The sequence below is a fragment of the Cricetulus griseus genome, chromosome 5 (genome assembly GCF_003668045.3).
Source record: "Cricetulus griseus strain 17A/GY chromosome 5, alternate assembly CriGri-PICRH-1.0, whole genome shotgun sequence".
NCBI lineage: Eukaryota > Metazoa > Chordata > Mammalia > Rodentia > Cricetidae > Cricetulus > Cricetulus griseus.
Window position 1 is genome coordinate 53,811,454 of NC_048598.1, and position 25,294 is coordinate 53,836,747.

The 25,294-nt window shown below is 43.3% G+C and overlaps 2 protein-coding genes across 7 annotated transcripts in view; both read left to right on the forward strand.

Moving 5' to 3' along the window:
* Positions 1-13,551, forward strand: part of Nav1 (neuron navigator 1) — a 253,151-nt gene extending 239,600 nt beyond the window's left edge. For all 4 annotated transcript variants that reach the window (XM_035445545.1, XM_035445544.1, XM_035445546.1 and 1 more), the window contains 6 exons: positions 924-1,078; positions 1,228-1,299; positions 1,773-1,969; positions 2,615-2,733; positions 4,581-4,778; positions 6,879-13,551. In XM_035445545.1, the coding sequence (XP_035301436.1) occupies positions 924-1,078; positions 1,228-1,299; positions 1,773-1,969; positions 2,615-2,733; positions 4,581-4,778; positions 6,879-6,974 (837 nt within the window). In that variant the 3' untranslated portion in view covers positions 6,975-13,551. The remainder of the gene's footprint in view (positions 1-923; positions 1,079-1,227; positions 1,300-1,772; positions 1,970-2,614; positions 2,734-4,580; positions 4,779-6,878) is intronic.
* A 2,583-nt stretch (positions 13,552-16,134) lies between these two features.
* Positions 16,135-25,294, forward strand: part of Ipo9 (importin 9) — a 38,975-nt gene continuing 29,815 nt past the window's right edge. The window contains exon 1 of one of the 3 annotated variants that reach the window (XM_027417517.2): positions 16,135-16,356. In XM_027417517.2, coding sequence (XP_027273318.1) covers positions 16,194-16,356 — 163 coding nt within the window. In that variant the 5' untranslated portion in view covers positions 16,135-16,193. Of the gene's footprint in view, positions 16,357-20,692; positions 20,785-25,294 lie in introns of those variants that run through there. The other 2 variants (XM_027417518.2, XM_027417519.2) reach the window with 2 other exon arrangements.

Consider the following 25,294-nt stretch of genomic DNA (forward strand, 5'->3'; position numbering starts at 1 on the left):
GGGTCTTGCTATGTAGCCCAGGCTGGCTTTGAACCAGCAGTCTGCTTGCCTTCCTCTCCCCATCCCCAGCTCTCTCTGTGTGTGTGTGTGTGTGTGTGCGCGCGCACGCGCACGCGCCCACGCAAGCTCGTGGTGTTGAGTATTAAGCACAAAGCCTCATACATGCTAGGCAAGCACTCTACAACTGAGCTACATCCCCAAGCTCTTTTTACTTTTTCATTTGAGACAGGGTCTCCCTAAGTTTCCCAGGCTGCCCAGAACTTGCAATCCCCCTGCTTCAGTCTCAGCTTGCTCTTAGCTGTTTATCCATAGCTTCCTCCTCCATACATTCTCTCACCTCTGCCTCAGTTCCTTTCTAGTTGATCAACAGTAAAACATAGCCTCTTTTTCTCTGCACTCTGCTAATGCCGCCTATCACATCCCTTCTCTTTTATCTTGTTCCCTCTACTTTGCTTTTCATTATTACCAACAGACCATGGGTTATAGGGGGCAAGTGTTCAGGATTAATTATTACATGTCATCATGGTGACATCAACTAAATAAAGCACCATTTCAGAATAGATACTCTTTACTTTGTGGGGGTGATTTAAGATTAATGCTCAAAAGGGTTTGCTTGAAAGTTGCTGGGGATTTAGCTCGGGTAGAGTGCTTACCTAGCATGTGCAGTGCCCTGGGTTCAATCCCCAGCACTTCAATAAACAGAAAAATAAATAGATGGATAAATAGACAAGACATTTGAGGGTCTCTAGGACTACTGTCAGTTAGTCTATGGTAATCTGGTTCTGTAATCCAATATTTAAGCACATCCAACAGGGACCAAGGGCCCCAGGGAAATACAGAATTAACCAAGCTTCTCCAAAAGTCTTCTTGCCAAGGTTCTTCAGATGCAGATTCTTGAGTGCTGACCCATTGTCTTATTTCAGGATCTGCAACTGTACCTCTCCAACCTGGCCAACCAGATAGACCGGGAAACAGGAATTGGGGATGTGCCCTTGGTGATCCTATTGGATGACTTGAGTGAAGCAGGCTCCATCAGTGAGCTGGTTAATGGGGCCCTTACCTGCAAGTATCACAAATGGTAAGCTGGGTCAGGACCATTCATTCACCACAGTAGGGAGAGGGGGGAGAATGCAGCCTGGTCCAACCTATGAGCTTCCTTCCCATGGGGAGGGAGACAGTAATTGTTAGGGCAGATCTAAGTAAATCCTTCTCCCTTTCTTCCCACAGTCCCTATATCATAGGTACCACCAATCAGCCCGTAAAAATGACACCCAATCATGGCTTGCACTTGAGCTTCAGGTAAGAACTATGTCCCTCCGTGAACCTTCTGGCCTTACCCGGGTGCCTGTAAATAATAATTCAAATCTTGAACTTGTAGGCAGAGGAGCCGTAAGTAGCAGGAGAGAATAGGCAGAGCCTTTTCGGCTAGGAAAGGGAAGTAGGTGTTTTTTGCATGTCAGTTACAGGGTGTGGAAGAGGAGGACTTTGAGGAAAGGGAAGGAACAAAAGCCTAGGAGGAATCCTGGCTGGCTGCCGTACTAAAGGACTTTCTTCCTGGTCACTGTGAGGCCAGTTATTTGAAGAGGTCAGAATTGAAAATCAGCTGTACCTGTCCAGAGTTGCTACCTTACTGCCATCATCACCTCCTATCATTTGGGAAGTCAAGTGGGCATTAATGGGAGACAGGCAGGAAGGGCCAGACTGGCAGGGTGTAAACCCTGGCAGTGTCCCCACTGACACTCTGACCCTGTTCTTCCTATCTCTGGTTGCAGGATGCTGACCTTCTCTAACAACGTGGAGCCAGCCAATGGCTTTCTGGTCCGTTACCTGCGGAGGAAGTTGGTAGAGTCAGACAGTGACATCAATGCTAACAAGGAAGAGCTGCTTCGGGTGCTGGATTGGGTGCCAAAGCTGTGGTATCACCTCCACACCTTCCTAGAGAAGCACAGCACCTCCGACTTCCTCATTGGTACTGGGCCCAGCTTCCCCTGGGGGCTGGAAGCAGTTTCCCTTCTTGTGTCTTTCCCCCCTGGAGGGAGGCTCTCTTTGCTTGCTGGAGTGGAACCACTTTAAGTGTTTTATAAGCCTTCCCAGTGCACTGGATACATCACTCAGATAGCAGTGGCTCAAGGCCATCCTGAGCAACATATTGAAACTCCCCTATTGTTAAAAATAAATAAATAAGTTATTTAAATGGAATAAATATGCTGAGGGATAGCTCAGTGGTAGAGCACTTACTTAACATGTGCAAGGCCCTAGGTTAAAGAATAAAGCTACGCTTCCCCTCATTCCCGCCTTACAGTTAATTGGTAAAGGGAGAGAAAGCGTGCAGGAGGGAATTGAGATGCTTGCCTTCCTCCTTGTCTCATTTCCACCTTGTAAACCATTACTGGTTTGCCAGATAGTTGGTACCCACTGCTCCTGAACAGCTTCAGATTTCCTCTAAAGCTTTGGCTGTCACATCCCTATGCCCTGTACTAAGGAGTGAACAGCTTCAGATTTCCTCTAAAGCTTTGGCTGTCACATCCCTATGCCCTGTACTAAGGAGTGAAAGAAGCAGGGCAGGGCAGATCGAGGTTCTCTGCCTTCTTCATGGCTGCATTGTTGTCCCTAGGCCCTTGCTTCTTTCTGTCCTGCCCCATTGGCATTGAGGACTTCCGGACCTGGTTCATTGACCTGTGGAACAATTCTATCATTCCCTATCTACAAGAAGGAGCCAAGGATGGGATCAAGGTGAGCCTCACCCTCTGACCCTACTCAGACTTCTTACTGCTGTCCCAACCAGAACTTGTTACCCATTGATCCACCTTCCCCCAGTTTTCCCTTCCTGGTCTCCCCAGTGGCTGACAACCACCGTGCTCCTTAAATATCTATTGAGATCCATTTTTATACACCACATAGAACTGTGACCAGATGATACTTACCTTCTCTGTGTGGCTTGTTTCCACACTTGGAACCATGCTGTTACAAATTACAAGATTTCAGTCCCTTTATGGCCGAACCATATTCCACTGGGTATGTAGACCAAATTTTCTTTATTCCATCATCAGTCGATGGATACTTGTGTAATTTCCATCACTTGCTGTGTCAGCACTGCACTAACATGAGAGTAAAGATGCCCCTTTCAAAATAGTGGCCTCATGTCTTCTGAATGTATACCTAGTAGAAAGATTGGTGGCCAGCCTGGTCTCCAGAGCCAGTGCCAGGATAGTCTCCAAAGCTATACAGAGAAACCCTGTCTCGAAAAACCAAAAAGAAAGAAAGGAAGGAAGGAAGGAAGGAAGGAAGGAAGGAAGGAAGGAAGGAAGGAAGGAAGGAAGGGCTATGCTGAAGCCATGGAGCTTCACCTAGGGTTTTACACTTTTACTATTATCACCACATATACAAAAAGCAGCAGCAGCAGCTATGGCAGAGTTGAAACTAGAAAAAACACATAACTTTATATCCTCTGTCATGACTTATGTGTCCTTTGTCGGCATCCCCTATCCTTAATACAGTTTTTATTTTTAAATTAAAAATAAATATAGAAGTGGAAATATAGCTCAGTGGTAGATCACTTGCCTACTATGCTTGAGTCCCTGGCCTCAACTCTCAGATCCACAATAAATAAATAAGTACATAAATAAATAAGTAAAGTTGATCTAAGCCCTGGTGTGTCACATCTTATAACTCTAGCACTTGGATAAGTGGCTAAAGCAGGAGTGTCACAAATTTGAGGCTAGTCTATACTATATAATAAAAATCTTTTAATTAACAAATTTTAAGGTTTAACTGGGCATGTGGTACATGATTGTAATCTCAGGAAGCTGTGGAAGGACTGCTGTGAGTTTGAGACCAGCCTGGACTACATATCAAGCACCAGGACAGCCAGATCCAAATAGTGAGACTGTTTTAAAAGAAAACTAGCTAGGCACTGTGGTAGCACATGCCTTTAATCCCAGCACTTGTAGTTGGGAGGCAGAGATGGGTGATCTCTGTCAGTTCAAGGCCAGCCTTATCTACATAATGAGTTCCAGGCTAGCAAGAGTGATATAGTGAGACTCTTAACAAACTTTTAAGATAATATGCTAAACTATCCTCAATTATTCTAGCAGTTTATACCAACTTATTTTCTTTCATGAGAAGCTAAGATACATAAATCAACACTTCAAGTCTTTATGTTTGAGGATATATATATTTCCAGGGACTGTTTTGTTGTTTTGGGGGTTTTTTTGTTTGCTTGTTTTTTTTATTTTTGTTGTTGTTTTGGGGTTTTGGGGGGGATTTGGGTTTTGTTTTTTTGTTTGTTTGTTTGCTTGCTTTTTTGGTTTTTTTTGTGTTTGTTTGTTTGTTTGTTTGTTTGTTGAGACAGGGTTTCTCTATATAACTGCCTTGGCTGTCCTGGAACTCACTCACTCTGTAGACCATGCTGGTCTCAAACTCACAGAGATCCGCCTGCCTCTGACTCCCGAGTGCTGGGGTTAAAAGCGTGGGCCACCACCGCCTGGCCAGAGTGTATTTTTAGTGAAACAGAAGAGACAATATAAGTAAGCTTCTGTTCTGTTGTTGTGCCTCTTGTTAATCACAGTTTTCTTCTCCAGGTACATGGACAGAAAGCTGCGTGGGAAGATCCAGTGGAGTGGGTCCGGGACACTCTTCCCTGGCCGTCAGCCCAACAAGACCAATCAAAGCTATGCCACTTGCCCCCGCCCTCTGTGGGTCCTCACAGCATTGCCTCACCTCCAGAGGACAGGACAGTCAAAGACAGCACCCCAAGCTCCCTGGACTCAGACCCTCTGGTGAGTAAAAGTCATTGTTTTTAAAGCCACAAAATATTATGGAACTGAATTCCTACACTCTTCATGTATGTTCTGATGGGCCTTAAGCATTGAAGAGTTTCAGCAAAGCCAGAACCAAAATGAGGCCAGTGAGGAGCTTTCCGCATCAGGATCTTGGGTTACAGTGATCTCATGCCTGCATCCTAGCTGAAGCTAAATAACACATCCAGGAAAACGTATTCTAGCAAAGGCCCAAGTTTCAGGAAGTCTGTGTAAGAATATAAACCAGAGAGGGGCTGGAGAGGTGGCTCAGCAGCTCTGAAATACTCTCCCAGAGGACTCACATTCAGTTTTCAGCACCCACATCTAAGCTAGGGGATCTGACAAAGCTGAATCGTGTGGGTACAGCACTCATGTGGACACATGTACATGCAGATATACACACATATAGTTAAAAATAATAAAAATTAACCCAGCACTCAGGAGGCAGAGGCAGGCAGATCTCTGTGAGTTCAAGGCTGGCCTGCTCTACCGAGCAAGTTCCAGGACAGCTAGGGCTACACACAGAGAAACCCTGTCTTGAGAAATGAAAATAAATAAGTAAATATCAATAATAATAAAAATTTAAAGACTATCATCAACCAAAGAAATAGAGCACTAAGTGTTGTCGGCACTTCCTACCGAGGCCTCTCCTCTAACATTATTCTGAAGCTTCTTCACTAAGTGTATTCTGTAAAATGTAAACTGGGGGAAAATATTTACAGTAGATACAGCCAAAAACTTAGTATTTTAAATTGATAGAGTTAAAAGAAACTTCCAGGTGTGGCAAAATGGCTCAGAAGGCAAAAGGATTGGTCACACAGAGCTGACAACCAATTTCAGGAGAGAACTGACTCCCAAAAGCTGTCCACTGACCTCCACATGCACACCTGTATTCACCTGCCTCCCCCCCCCACACACACACACCAGTAAATAAAAAATAAATAAAAATAAATTACATGAAAAAATTTAAGCTTCTAAACAAAAGAATGAGCAAAAGATAGGAAGAGGCATTTGACTAGAGGAAATATAAGTGACCAATAAAAACGTAAGGTCTTCAGCCTACCTAATAAGGAAATGCAAATGAAATCAAGGACCTGCTCTTTTACATTGGCAATAGGCAGAGCGCGTGAGGCACAGACTTTCATGCTCTGCTATAGGGTAGTCCTTACTAAAACCGTGTTAGAGGGTAACTCAGCAGAATGGAATGAAACGTAATACACAAATCCTTTGATCTTACCTTTGCGCCTTTCCAGTAGGGAGTAATTCCACTTGAGTCATAATAAGTTTTTATTTAAATTTTGACTTCATTGAAAACCGCTGTTCTCTATTATCAAGACTGTTTGTTTTTTTGCTGTGGGATTTCTCTGTGTAGCCCTGGCTGTCCTGGAACTCGCTCTGTAGACCAGGCTGGCCTCGAACTCACAGAAATTCACCTGCCTCTGCCTCTTGAGTGCTGGGATTAAAGGCATGCACCACCACCACCCAGTATCAAGATACTTTTTAATTAGAAAACTAACTAGTAATATAGATAGAAGAAAAGATTGGCAGCAGTTTGAGCCAACCGGACTTACTTAGCTAAAGCCTGAGCTGTACAACAGAAAAGGAGTACACTGAGGTGGTAGGCTTGACACAGGATCTGAGGATAGCACAGAGTCTAGCTGTTGGGGTATAACCCATTGCAAGGGAATTCCAAGAGTCCAGAGCTGATTATAGCACCTGTCCTACTACTCCCAGTATAAGCTGGTATGTATGGACCTCTGTCATTCCCTGGAGTGCATCTTGAAACAGGGGTAGTCTTGTTCTTTGTTGTCCTCCACACCTATGACCCATAGTACCTTGTATAGCAAAGGTGTCCCAGGTGATTGTTTATAAGCATGGGTTTACATCAGGACTAAAATAATTGTCATTTCTTCATGAACCACCTTTAAACTCTAAGGATTGGACCCATGATACAGGTCTTGTAGGGTGGGTTTGTTTGTTTGTTTGGTTGGTCGGTTGGTTTGGTTTTGGTTTCAATTTCCTGGTAGGCAGTACCCAGCATCCCCTCTGACATTCACCCATCTCTTTGCCTCTTTTTAGATGGCCATGCTGCTGAAACTTCAAGAGGCTGCCAACTATATTGAGTCACCAGACCGAGAGACTATCCTGGACCCCAACCTCCAGGCCACACTCTGAGGGCCCAGCAGTCACTGTCACCCTGAACAGCAGAAGGCTGGCTTCAGCTTCATTAGTCTCCTCTCCCCTCTTCTTTTGGAGCTCTGGCTCACCGGCCTCACCATGAAGAAGAGGGCAAGAGGAGGGATGGGTTCTTGGTGCTGAACCTTTGAGAACTTCCTAGTAGGGATTAGAGGGGTGCAGTTTGGGAACTCGTGCCCCCTAAATACATTTACTGGCCTCCTCTCATAACTTTGGAGAAAAGATGATTCTGGATCTTTTCTTCAATTTTTTGTTTCAGCTACAAACTCCTGGGCTTTCTGGGGAGGGATTCAGAGAATATCACAAAAACTGCAGCAGTTGCTAGCTGGTTCTCACAAACACTTCTGAGATAGTCGCCTACAGGGAAATCTAGGGGAGGCAGGAAACTCCACAGATTTTCTTGCAAACCCTTCCTAATTCTATCACCACTGCCAACAGCCATCCCCCCAGAGATCTGGCTAGAGCCCAGAAAGAGAAGCATGTGGTTTAACAAAAAAACAAACAAACAAAAAAATGTGTAAATCAACCTATAAGAAGTCAAAAGGCGATGGAAAAGATGAAGCTGGAGAGAGGGGACCCAGTTGCCAAGATGGAAAGAGAGCTGCTGGATCTTGCCTTCTGGGTGACAATAGGGGACATTGACAAGATGACTTGCAATCTAAGATGTCACCAAACTACAAAAATAACATCACAGCCTTCAGAGAGACTATGAGCTGCCTTTCTGCCCTCTAACTGAACATGCATGAAAGTCAATAAACCCTACTTTTTTAATTTTTAATTTTTAATTTTATTTCTATTTTTTTCCTCCCATTTGCCTATTTATTTGTCCCTTCTCCCCAATTTTCTCACATGTCAATGAGATACTTGGGTTTCCTTCCAGGGGATAGTTTTGCTTTCCATGTGGGTTTTCTTTGGAGAATTGAATTCCATACTATTGGTATAAGTTAGATGCCTGCCATGCCACTATCTCTGGCATCCTTGGGGCTTATATGCGACAAGAAACATTGGCTCAGAATGGTAGGAGAAAAAGAACCCAGTTTCTTTGACTTTCCTTTTGAGCAAGTACATGTTCTACCTGGAAGCTCAACTGCCACACTCTGGCATGATAGATTTACCCTGAGCTTCATCGTGGACTGGAGGAAAACCAAAATACTGGAAACACCCACCTGTCTTATGGCCTGATTGGCCCCTCACTGCACTATTTGGATGGTAGCCACTTTGCCTGACTGAATCAAAATTCCCTAGCTAGCCCTTACTATTTGTTTTTTGACAGGTGAACAGTCAACATATAAGAAACTGATCATGTGAACTTCATATCAGAATAGAAGGCTCAAGGAGTTGGACTCGGTGGCCAATATTTGCCTTCCAAAAAGGTCCACCTCTAGCAGAAGTTGCCCTCTTCACAGTTCTGTAACCCACATTCCTTCCTTTGACAAGCACTTATGAGTACTTAACTGTATACCAGTCACTATGTTTAAGAAAAGACAAGACTTGGTCCTTAAGTTCATAGTCTAGGGGGGGATGTTAATCTCCATTAAGTACCCCCCCTTATCTGGACCTTGAAAATCATCTGAGAGACAGGCGAACCCCAAGGAGTCAGTTAAAAGAAGCCTTTGATTACAGGTCCAGTCTGTTGTGGGCAGAAGATCAAGGATCAATTAAGATGGAGCCTGAAGAACTATGGAATCTTGCTTGTCTAGAGTGGGAAAATCTACTTCTGTCATTTTGGAAACCGAATAGAACCAGATTCCAGGCTGAGCTGCCTTATGGTCTAATATGTCAGCACTCTGCAGTTCAGGGATATATACCAGGAGCCTGGACCTAAGAGTTTGTTCTTCAGAGTCCTAAGTAGCACAAGACTTATCAGGATATCAGGATCTTTACCAAGATTCTATAGGCAAATTAACTTGGGCCATTATTCCACCCAACCTAGGAGTCGCACGACTCTTAACAGTATATTTTCACTTAGGTCCTCAAGATGGTCTAGCTTGTCCCTTTTCCCCCCCTCTTCCCCCACAAAAGCTTCTATATTCACCTGGTAGTCCCAGGGATGACAGGGTCCTCTATTCTGGAGACTATTATTGCTGTTGCTGCTAATTCCGTGAGCTGTGAAGATCCCTAACCAACTCAGCTGCAAAATATGCAATTCTGTATTGGGAAGAGGCTGTTTGTCCAAGGATGGTGCTGAAATCACTGCCTTAAGGTCTCTGCTGTGCAGAATGAGAAGGCCCCAGAGCTGGGTGTTCCAACTTAGAAGGAAGGGGAGACTGGATAGGCCTACTTTGGACATAGGTCTCTTCTGAACCCTAGCCAAAGCTCCAGTGCCATGGCAAGGCTCAGACTTTCGCTGACATCCTCATGCTTGAGCCCTTCATTCTCTTTTCTGGTGCTGCTCAGCCAGTGCCTTCTGAAATGGATGTTACTGGCTACTTTAAAAAGAAGGGAAGTAGGAAATGCCTTCTTCCATTCCAGCTGCCTCAGACTGCAGAGGGATTGTCTCTGTGATAACCATGGAAACCATCGTGAATTTTATTTGGGTCTGCAGCAAGTTGACTCTGGAGGCCTCTCATACTATAACTTCGTTTCTATTCCTGGAATCCACCACCACCTTCTCTCTCAGTTGACTGCTGCATTTAGTTCAGGCCTCCAATGGCTGTCCTCCAGGAAGTATGTTCCCATCTAGTGAAGTGCTCTTGAAGCCTCTACATTCCTTCTGGAGACTGGGACCCTGTTTACAGTTGCACATCTGGGCCCCTCACAGTAGGATCAACCATCTCATAAAGGGATCATGGTTCTGTGGCAGTTGCGGAAGGTTGAGCCTCCTCATGGTGCTAATAACCCCTTGGGATGCTCATCCAGACTTCTAAGAAGCAAAAAGCCTGAGCACCCGCTCACTGCCCAAGAATTCCTGGCAAAGAGCAAACCCACAGCATTCTTTCCAACCTACACACTTGCTTCTTGGTTGAGACTACTGGGACTCCTCAGAAAGGGAAAACTAGGACCCACAGCTAAATTCTCAATCTCCAAGCACCTTCAGAAGAATGCAACCTATCTAATTCTGGAATTTGTGCTATCCCCTTTCCCTCTGACCCCCAGTTCCATCCCTCACCAAAGTTGGCTAGTGAAGGACATCAACCTTTGGAGGGCCTCTGTCCAGGAGAGAGGCTAACTAGAACCCCACGAGTTTGGGGATGAAGACCAATACGTTGTGTTCAATGTGTTCGTTTCTCAGTCCCTACCTAGGCACTAAAATAAAATACTAGGTATTGGAGGCTGCTATGGGACCTGATGTCTGTGTATCTCTCTATTCTATCTTCTGGGGCTTTGTGGAACATTATTATTTTTGATATCTGCTTTCTGGTAACTCTTTGGTGCTTATTTCTGTCTCTGTAAATCCTTACTCCGATGTCTTTTGTGTAGTCTAATCACTTGGAAGGTAGAGGCTGGCAGGGAAGAACAATGAGAAAAAAGACCATGGGAAGATCCTACAAGAAAGGCTTTATTGGTTGGTAAACATTTGGGTCTTGACTTACCAACTTTCTAACTAGTCTGTCCATATGATGGGCATAAAACAAAATAATGATTTTCTTTCTCCCCTTTTCATTTTTTTTTTTTTTTGGTCTTCTGGCTTTTCTAGTTTAAGTGGATTTAACCTACCCATCTCCTTACTTGTAGCTCTCAAAGACCAGCCACGCTATTCAGAGGGATACCGTCCCCTTCCGGTACTCTGAAGATGAACTCTGTTTCCTGTCAGATTCCAGAAAAGTAGGGAAAGAAGTGGTAGGTTTTCACAGCACCTCCCACCATCACCCCAGATGGAAGCCATTCTTGGCACCCAGCATGTGCACAGGTCACACTTGCCTGATCAAATGGACTTGGTCTTATAAACCAGGATCCAAAATACATTCATGATTTTTTTTTTAATGACAAAATGGTTTGGGAGAGGAAGTTGTGCTAATCACAAATCTAATACAGGGTTCGAGTGCTGAAGTGACTCAGATCGTCAGATCCAGCTCCTTATCACACTTTACCTTTCTTTCCATAGTCCTGGGCATTAGCTAAACTGAAGCTAGTGAATGGATTCCATGAGCCAACCCCCATGGTAAGAAGAAAAATGGCTGTTGCAGCAGGTTGGGTAATCGAGATGGATAAGATGCCTATACCAACAGTCATCAGTACCATTTTTTTCCTTCCAGTATTGAGTATCAAACCTAGGGTCTCTCATATACTCAACAAGTACTTTATCACTATAGGTCCAACCCTCACTTTTTTTTTTTTTTTAAGACAGTTTCACTAAGTTGCCCATAATGGCCCTGAATTCACTAAGTATTCTAGGCAAGCTTTGAATTTGATAATATCTACCTCCCCCCACCCACACACACACACAAAAGGCTCTCAAGTAACTGAGATTTCAGCTTGCATGGCTAGGCCCAGCTATATTACACTCTGTAAGAACTATTCATGAGAGTTCTCAGCACAGAGGCCATAGTAATAAAAACGTGTTCCAAGTGGCCAAAGCCTGAAGACACTGCTCTTCTTAACTGTATCAGCCTTACCTATCCACCAGTCCTCGGTGAACCTGTTCGGGGATTACAGGGCCCACAGGTATTCGCCCTATCCCTGGAAGCACATGCTCTTGTAGAGAAGATAGAGTCAACCAGAGAGCAGCAGAGTCTGGAAGGAAAGAAACCACAGGGGGAAAGGACAGTTAAAAAATACACCCAGGGCTGGAGAGATGGCTCAGCTGTTAGAGGCTAGGCTCACAACCAAAATTATAAAAATTACACCCTATGTATACTAGTTCATTCCCGTGTGATGTTTCAGCCATTTTTCCTTAGTGATTATATCACAGGGAACATTCGACATGTGATATGAATCCCTGGTTCCTTGATTCATGTCTTCAGACCAGCAACAGCAGCAGGTGGGAGTGTGTTCAGGAATAAAATCCACAGGCTGTAACCCAGATTCACCAAGTCAGTCTGTAGTGGCATTGCCCCTATGTGCTTTAACAGCTCCTCTGGTGGATCCAGTGCACGAGAGCCCGCACTCTGAGACGGCTGATGTTTAAAGACCCCAAATGGGAAGCATCTACAGTCTAATTCAAATGTTAACTTTTCAAAGTCACTTTTCTCATACTTAGGTTTCCTGGAGTTAACAGTGAAAATATGTGCTTTGGGGTGGACGTTAGGGAAGGTCTGCATCTTTGCAACCTCTAGTGAGAAACCCCTGGCCTCTAACATTGCTACCTGGCACACTATGGGGCTCCAGTGGAGGAATCGTGTTGAGGTCTCCACCACGTTGCTGTTCTGTTGGATTCTTTTTCTGATAATAGTATAAGAAAATTAAAATAAAATCTAATTTGCATTTCTATGATAAAATGTTCTCCCAGCAACATCCCTCTCCCTTCTTTAAATAGTAAAGAGTACAGCTGAGTCTGAAAGCCCCCGCCAGTCCCTCTTTTCCCTCAGGCAGCTGTAGTGCTCCAGTATGCCAGAAGGACCCATGTCTCGGCTCAGCCCACAGGAGAGAACTCTACACGGTGAAAATAAAGTATCTAAGACCTTAAGTTCAACCTCTGCCTTTTCCCACAACAGGACCTAAATACAGGACTACTCAGCAAAATAAATTCTCTAAAAAAAACAAAACATGTTTTTTCAGAAAGATCTTCATATATTTCCAAACCCATAAACTAGCTGTTATAGCCCTGGAAGAATTGAGGCTGTTTAGAAGTGGTTTTGTTCAAATTTGTCAGTTTTCCCCTTATGGGAGCCCTTTTGTGTAGAGCATTAAAAATCACTGGTACCAGGTCTCCTGAGCTCAGGGACTAACTTGGAAGGAAGGACTAAAGCCCAAGGAAAACAAGTGTAAAACAATTGCACTAAAGTCACCCCTAACCATCCAGCCAGCTCCTGTCGTATCATCCTGCTTCTCGGCCATTTCTCTGAGAAGGAAAATACAAGGAGCCAACTCCCACACGACAGCCAGTTTCTGACACTGCTGTGCTCCTCCACCCCCCACTTCCTAATGTTCTTTTGTTTATTGCTTTTAACAAAACAAAACTATAGTGAATTCTAGGTCTTGCTAGCTTCCTTTCCTCCCCCTCCCTATCCTGTTTTACACAGCACTGCTCATGTAAGAGGCTGTGTTTCTCAAATGCATGGCATTCCTCAGGTGGCCTGAGTACAAAATCCCAAACCAGGTTATGTGTGTGTCTGCGTGTCTGTCTTATTTTCTTCTCATTAGACCCTCACCTACTCAGTCTGTCCCCTTTTATACCTAATGTAGAAAAGGCAAAACTGAATCTGGAAAGCAAATTGTTGTATATAGTTGCGGTAACAATCATGAAGAGAGCTGGGCTGTCCCCTCAGTAATTCATTTTAAATAAGTAATTGGTTGAAAATTAAATCCATGCCTTTGGCCCCCTGAAATGGCCTTCCTCCATCGCCACAGAGGCTACCCTTACCTGGGTCCTCTGTCTATCAGGCATGTCTCCATCCAGCAAAATTCATCTGTTCTCTGCCATTTGCGTTTCAATAAAGTTAACTCCTGTATTGTCCACTGGTTTTCTAGCTCACTCTCTGCCTGGTTTCTGTGTCCATTTATCTTATTGCTTGATCTGGAATGTCAGACAACTTATGGTCATTTGCCTAACTCAGAAGCAAAACCCACCTGCTTGTAAACATCTGACCCCAAATGCTGAGTAGGAGTCTCTTCTGTTAATATGGTCAGAGGAGAACCCCACCTTGTACATTGTAGACACAGCTTTTGTCATACCTTGCTTTCATTTGCTATGATAAACACAATGACCAAAAGCAACTCGGGGAGGAAAGGGCCTATTTCATCTTACAGGTTATAGTTCATTAGCAAAGGAAGTCAAGGAAGTAACTCAAGGAAGAAGCTTGAAGCAGAACCCCCCTCCCCTCCCCCAGCCCTAGCAATGCTGCTTACTGGATTGCGCTGCTTGGTCTTAAATAGCCTAGGCCCACCTGCCTGGGGATCGAACTAACCACAGTGGATTAGGTCCAACTATGTCAATTAGCAATTAGGAAATGGTTCGAAAACTTGGTCACAGGCCAATCTGATTCAGTTGAGGTTCTCTTTCCAGGTGACTCTAGCATTGTGTCAGATTATCAGCTGAAGCTAGCAATGAGTTTCCTTCACCAGAAGTCAAGGCTTCCGGTTTGCTGGGCAGAAGTCTCTTGAGTTCTCTCTCCATCAACTGCAAAGTTTGAAAATGCACTACCCTCTAGTTCTCAACCTGTGGGTGGTAACCCCTATGGGGTCAAATGACCCTTTCCCAGGGGTTGCCTATCAGATATTTACATCACAATTTATAACAGTAGCAAAATTAGTTATAAAGTAGCAACTAAAATAGTTCAATGGTTAGAGTCACCATAAATTGAACTTATTAAAGGGCTGCAGCATTAGGAAGGTTGAGAATCAATACTCTAGATACTACCTAATTTTTCTTTTGGGAGATAAAATGAAGTTAGCTTAAAAGGGCAGCTGTTCTAATGGAGTTCGGGTTCTCCTGGCCACTGTAAGACAGAAAATAAACCTTACTGTTCTCTGCTATGGAATTGCAGAGTCAAAAGGCACTCGCTTTCCTATAAATACCTGTTCTGTGCTCCAACAACATAGGCCATCCATTCCTTTTGTCACTAGGTGTTTGCCACTCTGTCCTGAATTTTTAACCCCTTGCTCTAATCCCCTCCACTTGCTCTATTTAGTAGTGTCTCTGTGTTGTGGCCATTTCCTGTGACTAGTCCTTGTTAGCCATATTAAACTACTCTACTACTCTTGTTCCCCTATATCACTACCCATATCTCAGGGAGCATGCTGGGCTAACTAGATGGCTGGGGGGTGGGGGTGGGGTAAAAGTACTTGCCACACACCTGATAATATGAGTTTAATCTTACATAAAGGTGGCTCAAGACAAGACTCCACACTAAATTGTCTTTTGACCTCTACAGGTGTCCCATGGCATAGGCCCTTGTGTTTGAGGGTAACTCTCTCTCTCTCTCTCTCTCTCTCTCTCTCTCTCTCTCTCTCTCACACACACACACACACACACACACACACACACACACACACACACACACAAAACTGACTTTTTTTTAATTAAGTAATGTTACATATTTGCCAGATTCGTCTCAGTAATCACACAAAGAATCCGATTGGAGCCATGGGTGATGGCACATACCTGTAATAGCACTGGGGGAGGCAGAAGCAAAAAGACCAAGAGAAGAGAGTTCAAGACCAGTACCAGCTACATAGAAAGTTTGAGGCCAGTCTGAGCCACATGTGACCCTGTCTCAAATTAACAACAAATAGATAAATAAGGTTTTTAGTTTTGGTTTTAGAGACAGGGTTTCTGGGTGTGGCTCTGGCTGTCCTGGAACTTGCTTTGTAGACCAGGTTGGCCTTGAACTCACAGAGATCCACCTGCCTCTGCCTCCCAAGTGCTGGGATTAAAGGCATGTGCCACCACCACCTGGCTGAGTAAGTTTTTTTTTTTTTTTTTTTTTTAAATCAGTCTCAAGAAATGCTCCTTCCATGTAGGTATTCTTCTCCTGGACAGCTACTTTCTCTTTTGAGACTGGGCTCAGGTAAACTGAAAAACTAGGGAACTAGACTTTTCTAAATTGACTAAATGACTACCCCTTCCATTTACTATCCATTTCGCTTCAGTTTCTACACACACACACACACACACACACACACACACACACACACACACACACAAAGTATCTTTGGATCTGTAAAGCTAGAAAGTGAACGGACCCAATTGAACCAATGTTCTTTTTAGTTGGGAGGAGGGGAGTTAGTTTAAAATAGGTACTATTTCCTCGAAGCCCTGTACATCCATTTCCATCCTGCTTCTTCCTAACATGTCTTATATCACGGCCTTTATTCCAAGCGCGCTTTCTAGCCGCGCGTGCGACTTTCGGGACTCCAAACCGTTATGGGTTTCTGTGTGCACACATCCGACAGCGTTCCCGGCCGGCAAAAGCGCCGATCGGTTCCGGCAGCAGAAGGCGCTGTCTCCGGAGGCTGCCATCTCTCCCCGCCCCCACCCGCCCGCTCGCTCCCGCGTACTTAGATGCGCAGGCGCGGCTTCGCGGATTGGCCGTACGCGGGAGCCGTCATTCGGTGGCGGGTCCCGGCCGCGGGGCTGGCGGGCTGAGGGGAGAAAAGATGGCGGCAGCGGCGGCAGCTGGTGCGGCTTCTGGGCTGCCGGGTCCGGTGGCACAGGGATTGAAGGAGGCGTTGGTGGAAACCCTCACCGGGATCCTGTCCCCCGTGCAGGAGGTGCGGGCGGCTGCAGAGGAACAGATTAAGGTGCTGGAGGTGACAGAGGGTGAGTGAGGCGGGACCGTCACGAGGATGGCTCGGACCAGGGTCGGCCGCACACTCGGCTGACCGCAGGGATCCGGGGAGCCTGAGCTAGGGCAGAGGTGGGCGCGAGGGGTGGCGTAGGAAACGCGGGGTGGGGGTGCCGCTGGTGGCTGTGAAAGTCCTGGAAGAAGGGTGGCGCGTCTGAAAGGAGAGAGAGAGGGGGTCGGGGAAGGTGGAGCCTTAGCGGGGATGGGGTGGGTGAGGACTTGAAATAGATAGTGCCGGGGTTCTGCGGAGGACAGAAATGGAGTTCGACGTGTTGCTGTCGGTGTCGCGCTGTCTGGATGATATTTGAGCTCAAGACAAGGTCTTCTGCCGTTTTCTTCAGCAGCCCGGTTGTAGTGGGATCAGGGGAGAGAGCTAAGGAAGTGTGAGAGGTAGGGCCCTTGAGCAGGCGGCTGCCGTCAAACAAGTTTCTGCATCAGAGTTTTAAATCTGGCTGGTGGTTCAGACACCTCAAGTCTTCCCAGAAATTACTTCATTTAGACGCATCCACTACTACTACACTTTCCTGACCATGCTTCCCGTTGGTTTGTTTGTTTGTTTCTTTTTTAAGACTCATTGGCAATTATTAAATACTGTGTATTTCTGTGTCCAGGAACGATCTTCCCTTTGTTTTAGACTCTTTGTTCTCATCCTTCCATTATGTTCCTTAAAAATGATAGAGAAGAAACTATTAGTTTGAGGTTTTCTTTTAGTTTCCTGCCTAGTGAGTGGGCTTTTACCAGGACCATTTACAGAGAACCCAGAAAACGGGTAAAATCTCCTTGGTCTTTATGTAAGAAATATATATATATATCTTATCAGAATTTCCGTGAGACTCCAGATTCCCAGAATCCCCAAGCTCAAGAGAATATTTTCACCGCTCTTTAAACTTAGGCCTCTTCAGAAATATGGGAGATTGTTCCCATATCTGACCAACCACCCTTAAAGCCTTGAGTTAATGCTCCTACAGGACTTATTTTTGTTGAAAAGAAATGGATGTTGGGGGGGGTGTCCCTTAAATTTAGTTTTATATGCTTTTGTAGTATGAACAACTATTGAAGGAATGTTTCCTTCTGTTGGGATTTCTGGGAGATCTAATAGGTTACAGACTATTTGGAAAGGCCAGTTGTACTTTATAACATACCAGACTCTCTTTAAAAGAAGAAACAGAGGGTGGGAGAAAGCTGTTGGGAAGCAATGCATGACTTGACCTGAAGGAGTCCTTAACTTTGTAGGTAAGATTGCTTGACTTTACATTTAATGTCTTTGCCTCCCTGAATATAAAGAAAGCTGATAGACAGAAAGAACCCTTACTAAAGTTAATGTGTCAACTTGCATTTAGTTGTTGGACTGATGCAAACAGATCCTTCATTAGACCTTCCATGAATGATACCCAATGTTGGGGCTACCCCCAAATGTATGTCTGACACCTTGCTATGAAAGGTGGGCTTATGCTTAAACTGTACAATAGCACTATTCTTGCTTTGATTTTTTTTTTTCTTCATCTCTAGTCAGATGCTATGCCCTTATCTAGGCAAAGTCAGTTATAAACTTGTTGAGATTGTTTTGAAGTTTTTGTCTCCTACGTTTGTCATCTTGAGGAGTCTTGAAATCAGAAGTACAGAATTTTGATCTAGTGCACAGATGAAAAAAGTAGATGAGCTCTGCCGCACCTTTTCCTCCTTTCTCCACAACTGGTAATATGCTGTGTGGCATGATGAGAGAGGCAGGGGAAAGCTTTGTTAAGTAAGAGGAATGGTGGCCTGGTAGTAAGACATCTGGCTCAAGTATAGAATGTGGTTACAGAGTTGGATCAAGTCTGGAGTTGAATATACTATGTTGGACTCTTCGGTGGCTTTAAAATACTCTTGTCCCCTTCTTTACCTGTTTTTAGTTAGAGGATGGTGGTTCATCCCTTAAGCATTTTGTGAGTGGTCTTAACAGTCATCTTCCCACTAGCTGACAGCTTCTTCTCTAGCCACAGCCTTTTTTTTTTTCTTTTTGGTTTTTCGATACAGGGTTTTTCTGTGTCGCTTTGGAGCCTATCCTGGCACTCGCTCTGAAGACCAGGCTGGCCTCGAACTCACAGAGATCTGCCTGCCTCAGCTTCCAGAGTGCTGAGATTAAAGGTGTGCACCACCAATGCCCAGCTGCCACAGCCCTTCTTTACGTGAAAAGTAGCACCTGGTCGCCAGGAGGAATCACAAGCTACTTAGTCTTAGATTGGCAGAACATTGTTCCTGTTATTAATAGGCCCTGCAGACCAAAGTGAGTGAGGTGCCTTTCTTGCAAATAAGTGAATAAGTGATTTTGCATTCTCGGAATTGCTTTTTGGCCTAGTTTTAGCCCTAAAGAATGAACTTTACTTTCGTTATTTAAAACAGCTTCCTTAGAACTTGAAGTTAATTGAGAAATCTGTGAATTGGTGCTATTTGTATTTTTGTAATCTTCTTTTCTGTTTCCATAGAGCACAGGGTCAAGTAACTATCAGATCGAGTCCCTCTGCTGTACTGTGAGCCATTTGCTATTGCCTCACATAGGACACTGATCCCATGTGGTCTTTAAAATTAAGTGACTTGTTATTTTTGCCAGAAAGGTGTGTGCCTTTCTTGGCTGCCAGCTGATGAGCTCTACTCTTGAACATTAAGTAAAAGAATCTCTTAACTTGAGGGGGAAAGACACAGTCAATTGTTACCTCTTAAAGGAAAGGACAAGAAAGAGCAATATGTTTTGACCAAATTACATAATAAATAGGATTTTTCCTTCCAGTGTTGGATGTTGGACTTAAAGCCTTGTGTGTACTAGGCAAGTATTCTGCTACCTAACTACAGCTTTGGCCCTATAGATGGGATTCAAATTAGCACTCTCTTAAGAAATGGAGTTTCTGCTGGCCAGTGGTGGCACACACCTTTAATCCCAGCACTCGGGAGGCAGAGGCAGGCAGATCTCTGTGAGTTTGAGGCCAGCCTGATCTACAGAGTGAGTTCCAGGATAGCCAGGACTGTTACGCAGAGAAACCGTGCCCCCCCCCAAAAAAAAAAGAGAGAGAAAGAAAGAGGGTTTCTAGAGCAAAAGTTACATCCAGATTATTCTTTTTGTCTTCCAGCTTGGATTTTCTGAGAAATAATACAATCAGTTACCACATTATCCAGAATGGGCACATACTCTTAGAAGCTAAAGAACTGTGTGTATGCCAGAGATCCTCCTGATTCCTCTTTTAGCCTGAGGTCCTGGAAGGGTTTTCTTGAACTTCTGCACTTGCTCTTTTCCATAATTACTTGGATCTAGGGGAGCCTGAAAACTTTACATAGTTAAAGCCTCATTGCTGCACACAGAGGAGGAGATAATGCCCGTTTCCTGCTTTATCAGGTGTCGTCACTGTCCTGAGCTGAGTGAGGCAGAACTCGGAAGTTTGGAATTCCCATGCAGTGTGGCATTCAGCAGATAATTGTCTCCTTCCATTTCTCTTCAGAGGTTTGAAATTCTGAGTTTGATCAGCAGAGTTTGTGAAATTTTAGTTCTACCCACAGAGAGTAAGAAGGTTTTTTTTTTTTTAATTTATTATCGTATTCTTGTATTCTGTTTCATTAGTCGAAAGCATTTGATCACATGTGCATTAGACAAGAGAGGTAGATAGATTACCAAAGGTCTCTTACCTCAGAATCTTAATGTTCTGCCATCTTCGTTTTCTTTTTATTCAATTTATGGTAAGATCACTTTTAGAATGTCACCTCTTTGTTTCTGGCATATTCTTCTTATATCTCAAAATGGAATTCTTTCCTTTTTCTTTTACTTTCCCACTTTTAGAAGAGCTTCCTAAGTGTTGGAATAAGTAACTTCCATGTACAGTCTTATGTTCTCTAGCCTGCATAGCAGAGATTGTTGTAAAATAACTAGGTTTATGCCTAGTCTTTTTTCTTGTTATTTATTTTTTACTTATTAGAAATGAATATATGTACCCTCTTTGCCCTTGACTTGGTATTTTGTCTTTTTTTCTTTCTTTTTATCTGTGCTTAGGGCCAGTACATGGTAGCTAGGCAAGCATTCTACCACTGAGCTGTATTCCAAGCCCAGTCTTCTCTGCCTTGCTCCCAAGAGAATACATAATTTCTTTCCATCTCCCACCATTGTATTGACCAGAGAGTATGGATAATTCTCTCCCTCACCGTTCCTGGCATTCAGATGCTGCTCAGTTATGTGTGATGATTTTCCCATCTTAGAGGCCTAGAGAGATGATCCTGCTAGCTGGAAATGCTTTCTGGTTCTCATGGGCACTTTTCTGGCTTTCTTACAGTATAGCATAAGCACTGTCCACCTGCGAAGGGCGCCCCGCAAGGATCCAGACGCACTCCTGGGCATGTGGCGGGCACTGAACCGAGCGGAAGGCGGCCACGCTCGGAAAAAGGCCAGTGGTAGAGTTTTCTTTTCCCTTTAAGCTATGGTTTTGTGGTGCTTACTCACCCTGTGACAGATAGGGGGCTTCTCCAAAGTGCTGCTTAAAACTCTTTCCTACAGATATTCTCTGTTCAGTCCCTAACGTTGGCTATCAAGGCATTGGCAAATCTTTGGTCTCTCTAGTAGACCCTCAAGAATAGAAATAATGCACTTCTTAACTTATCCTTGATCCTCCCTGCCCTCTTTTACATTTTCCCTTCTAAGCCAAAGTTTACACAGGTATTTGTTGCCAAATAGGGTAAGAGAAAGGAGAGCAAAGATCACCAGAAAGGAGGAACAAACACTCAAAAGACTAGAAAATGAATTTAATGTGGAACCTGACTCTAAAAAGTGAGAGAAGGCAAAGGATTTCTTAGAAAGGTCAGGGGATGTCAGTTTGGAGTAGAGGTATCCAGTAAAGTCAGGTCGAAAAGTCTAGATTAATCAAATAAGGCTGTTCCTATTTAATCTTGGAAAGGGGAAGTGAGGGAATTACATTTCTTGACAAAATAGCTCTGGGAAGTTAACTTCATATAGCCTTCACAGGAGCATTCTTCTTTAGTTCAGTGTCTTAGATTGAATCTTAATTTAATCTGAATTCGTCTTTTCTAAGTCCAGTTTGTGTGTCTCTTGTGTTTTCTCTGCTTTCATTATCCCCAAGCTCTTCTCTTTTTGGTTTTCTAAAGTTATTGTAAGGCACATATCCATAAAACAAGGAATTTCTAAAGGACTTGTGTTCACACATAAAAAGTGGGGTTTTTTGTTTGTTTGTTTGTTTTTGTTTTGTTTTTTGGTTTTGTTTTTTTTTCCCCCCGGAGAAAGGGTTTCTCTGTGTAGCTTTGGAGCCTATCCTGGCACTCACTCTGGAGCCCAGGCTGGCCTTGAACTCACAGAGATCCGCCTGCCTCTGCCTCCCCAGTGCTGGGATTCAAGGCGTGCACCACCAACGCCTGGCAAAAGTGTTGTTTTTTAACAGATATATTTAGTTGGTTTTTTGTTTTTTGTTTTTCTCCAAAAAGTATTGTATAGATTTTGTCAGTAGAAGTCTTCTAATTCACGAGCCAGGTGGTGGTAGTACACGCCTTTAGTCCCTTTGAGTTCCAGGTCAGCCTGGTCTACCGAACCATTTCCAGGACAGGCTCCAAAGCCACAGAGAAACCATGTCTCAAAACAAAAACTCTTCAAATTCATATCAGATGGGGTTTTCAATCCTCGGACAGAAATCAGCAATGTAAAGAAGCAACTGTGTTGATTGTATTTAAGCCCAGGCTTTGAACTTCAGCGGGTGTTTGTTTGTTCTTTTAATTACTCTCTCAAGAATAAAGTTTTACCTTGTGGAGATTCTTTAAAAAAAAAAAAAAAAGTTGTTCTTTTCTTTGCATTAGCTTTATAGACTTCATTATCAGTACCACACTACCATTGCCATTGGTGTATTCTTCATCAACTTTCATGTAAAGTTTTTGATATGAACAGGGCTATACAATGTAGGCAGAAATTTCCTTTCTTATATCCCACTATTGCCTGATCCATATTTGTTTTTTGTCTTTAAAATTTGAAGGTTAATAGTTTTGAGACTCTGGGAACTTGTAGAAAAGAGAATGGATTCTATTCATTCTATTTTAAATCTTCTCTTAATAAATCAGGTTAATCTTCAGGTTGGCTTTTAAACAGGCATTCATATTAGTTGAACTTTCACCCTTCTCTCTTAGGTGAAGGAAATGAACTTATAGAACATTCATCTTAAAGTGCTTTAGGTGGAGACTCCTGGCTGACTTGCACTGCAGTCCTCCACGCAGATCTTAATCTCAGGCTAATCTCTGTTCTCACCATCCTCTAGAGCAGCTAGAGCCGATGAATGGAGTTTGAGGTGTGTCTTTAATAGGTTACCAGATACAGCTACTTCAGGACTGTGGCAGAGAGAAGCTCCTGGCTTTGTGATGTCACTGGGATGCTACCTCCTCCTGGCACAGACACCTAAAAAAAAAAACCTTTCATGGAAGCTTTTCTCTGAAAAGTTGACTTGAAGTTCTTCAGTTGATGACATAGGACCTGTGTGCAGTTTTCCTGAGTGCTCTAAAATATGTGATTTCTTTTCCCTTCTCTAAACTTCATCGCCTAGAACTATGAGTATCAGTGTTCTCATTGGAAAGATAATCATTCAAATTTACTTAAGCTTTATAGTTTCAATTCATATTTCAAAACCTTCTCAAAAAGTCTTATTCCTCAGGATCTTTTTCATGCTGTATGATTAAATATTTTGCTTATTTTTACCTGATTTTAGTTTGTCCCTATAGGAATGATCCAAAAATTAAGCTCTTGCCAGAAACCTTTAAAACCCACATAAATGTTACTTAAATAGTGCCTTAAAAGAAAGTTCTGTGTCTTCCAGGTAGTTTATGGATATATGTGTAGGTCATTCTGAAGAAATTGGTCATTCTGAAGAAATTGGTCATTCTGAAGAAATTGCATGAAGCTCACTAGAATTGATTCACTGTGTCCTGGGAGACCAAGACCAGGTAGACTCAAGGTGTGAGGGTAACTAACATCCATTATCACTCTGGGCGGTCCTTTAATCCCAGCAATCAGGAGGCCTCCGAGGCTGAGACCACTTCGGCTAGTCTAAGCAAATCACCAAGCTCCAAATTCAGTGAGAAACGCTGTTTCAAAAGATAAGGTGGGTTGCAGCACTTGAGAAGCAGAAGCAGGCAGATCTCTGTGAGTTCAAGACCAACCTGGTCTACAAGAGCTAGTTCCAGGACAGCCTCCAAAACCACAGAGAAACCCTGCCTCAACACAACCCCCCTCCAAAAAAAAAAAAAAATTCATTATCACACACTAAGTATCTGAATTACAAGTCTGGATGCGTTTACTAGTAGTATTCCTTATCCTTTTTTTAATTTTTTTTTATTTTTTTATTTTTTTTATGGAGATGGGGCTTGTGCTATGGCATATATGTGGAGATCAGAAGAGACTTATTGGGGTTGATTCTCTCCTTCCATCATCTGGGATCCAGGGATCAAATTCAGGTGATCAGGCATGCTGAACTGTCTCACTGAGCTGTCTGTCCTTTTAAAACTAATTCTGGAGAGATGGTTCAGTGCTTAAGAACACTGGCTATACTTCCAGAGGACCTGGATTCAGTTCTCAACACCCACATGATGCCTGAGCTGTCTGTAACTTGAACCAAGGGCTCCACCTTCTAGCCTCCCTTGGGCACTCACTACTAAGGTGTGATGCACAGACATAAATGCAGGCAAAACATCATACATAATTTTTTAATGTGAAAAAGATAAGATAGATTTAACTGTAGATTTGATGTATTAGATTTTAAATTAAATCTAAGCATTGGTATTTAAGAGGTCTTCTTAAGATAGCTAGGTATTGTGACACACACCTTCAATCCCAGCACTCAGGAAGCAGAGGCAGATGAATCTCTGATTTGGAGGCCAGCCTGGTCTACATAATGAGAAATAATGAGACCCTGTCTCAAATAACAAACAAAACAAAGATCTTTTTAAATTAGAAATGATCTGGGTGTTGGTAGTGCATGCCATTAGTCCCAGAACTCAGGAGGCAGGCAGATCTTCGTGAGTTCGAGGCCAGCCTGGCCTACAGCATAAATAAGTGGGTAAGTAAGTAAGTAAACAATAAATAAATAAATTGGAGATAGCTCATCTATGTTTTAGAGTCCATTCTAAAAGTTGACTCATAACATTGGGTTTTAGACACCAGTTTCTTCTATTGAAATAAATGGGCTTTTTCTATTTACTCAGAATCTGAACTGGCCAAAACACTCTTAGGGATCAGAGTGAATTTCAGTATCCCTAGAGATGATTCTGAAGGTTTTAAGTGTTAGTGATTTAAGCTTTAATGTTTTTCAAGAAGAACCTATTTTGTCATGTTTTACAGACAGTCTTATTCTTTCCTGAATGACATAATAGATGCCATAGAAAAGTATCAAAATCTGCAGCTTAGAGAGGGGCTGGGTGGAACTCAGCAGTAGAACACTTTCCCCGCTAAAAGCCCCAGCTTTGCTCCCTCCTGTTGCACGAAATAAATTAAAATAAAGGCACTGAAAAGAATGAGCTCTAGGGATCTGGAAAAATCGGAGAACAAAATATAACAATCAACAGCTTGCTTTCTTATACACAAAGGATCTAACTTGTTTTTAAATTTTCAAAACCATTTACAATTTCAATCAAAAAAGATTAAGTAATTTGAAATAAAACAAATCAGAACTATGAGATTCTATTACAGGGCTGAAGAGATGGCTCAGTGGTTAAGAACACTGGCTGCTCTTCTGTAGAACCTAGGTTCAACTCCCTGCACCCACATGGCAGCTCACAACTGTCTATAATGCCTGTTCCAGGGAATCCGTCATCCTCACACAGACATGCATGAAGGCAAAACACCATTGTACAAAAAATAAAAATAATTTTTTAAAAAATCTAGTTGATATTGGGTGTTTTTTTTTTTTCAGT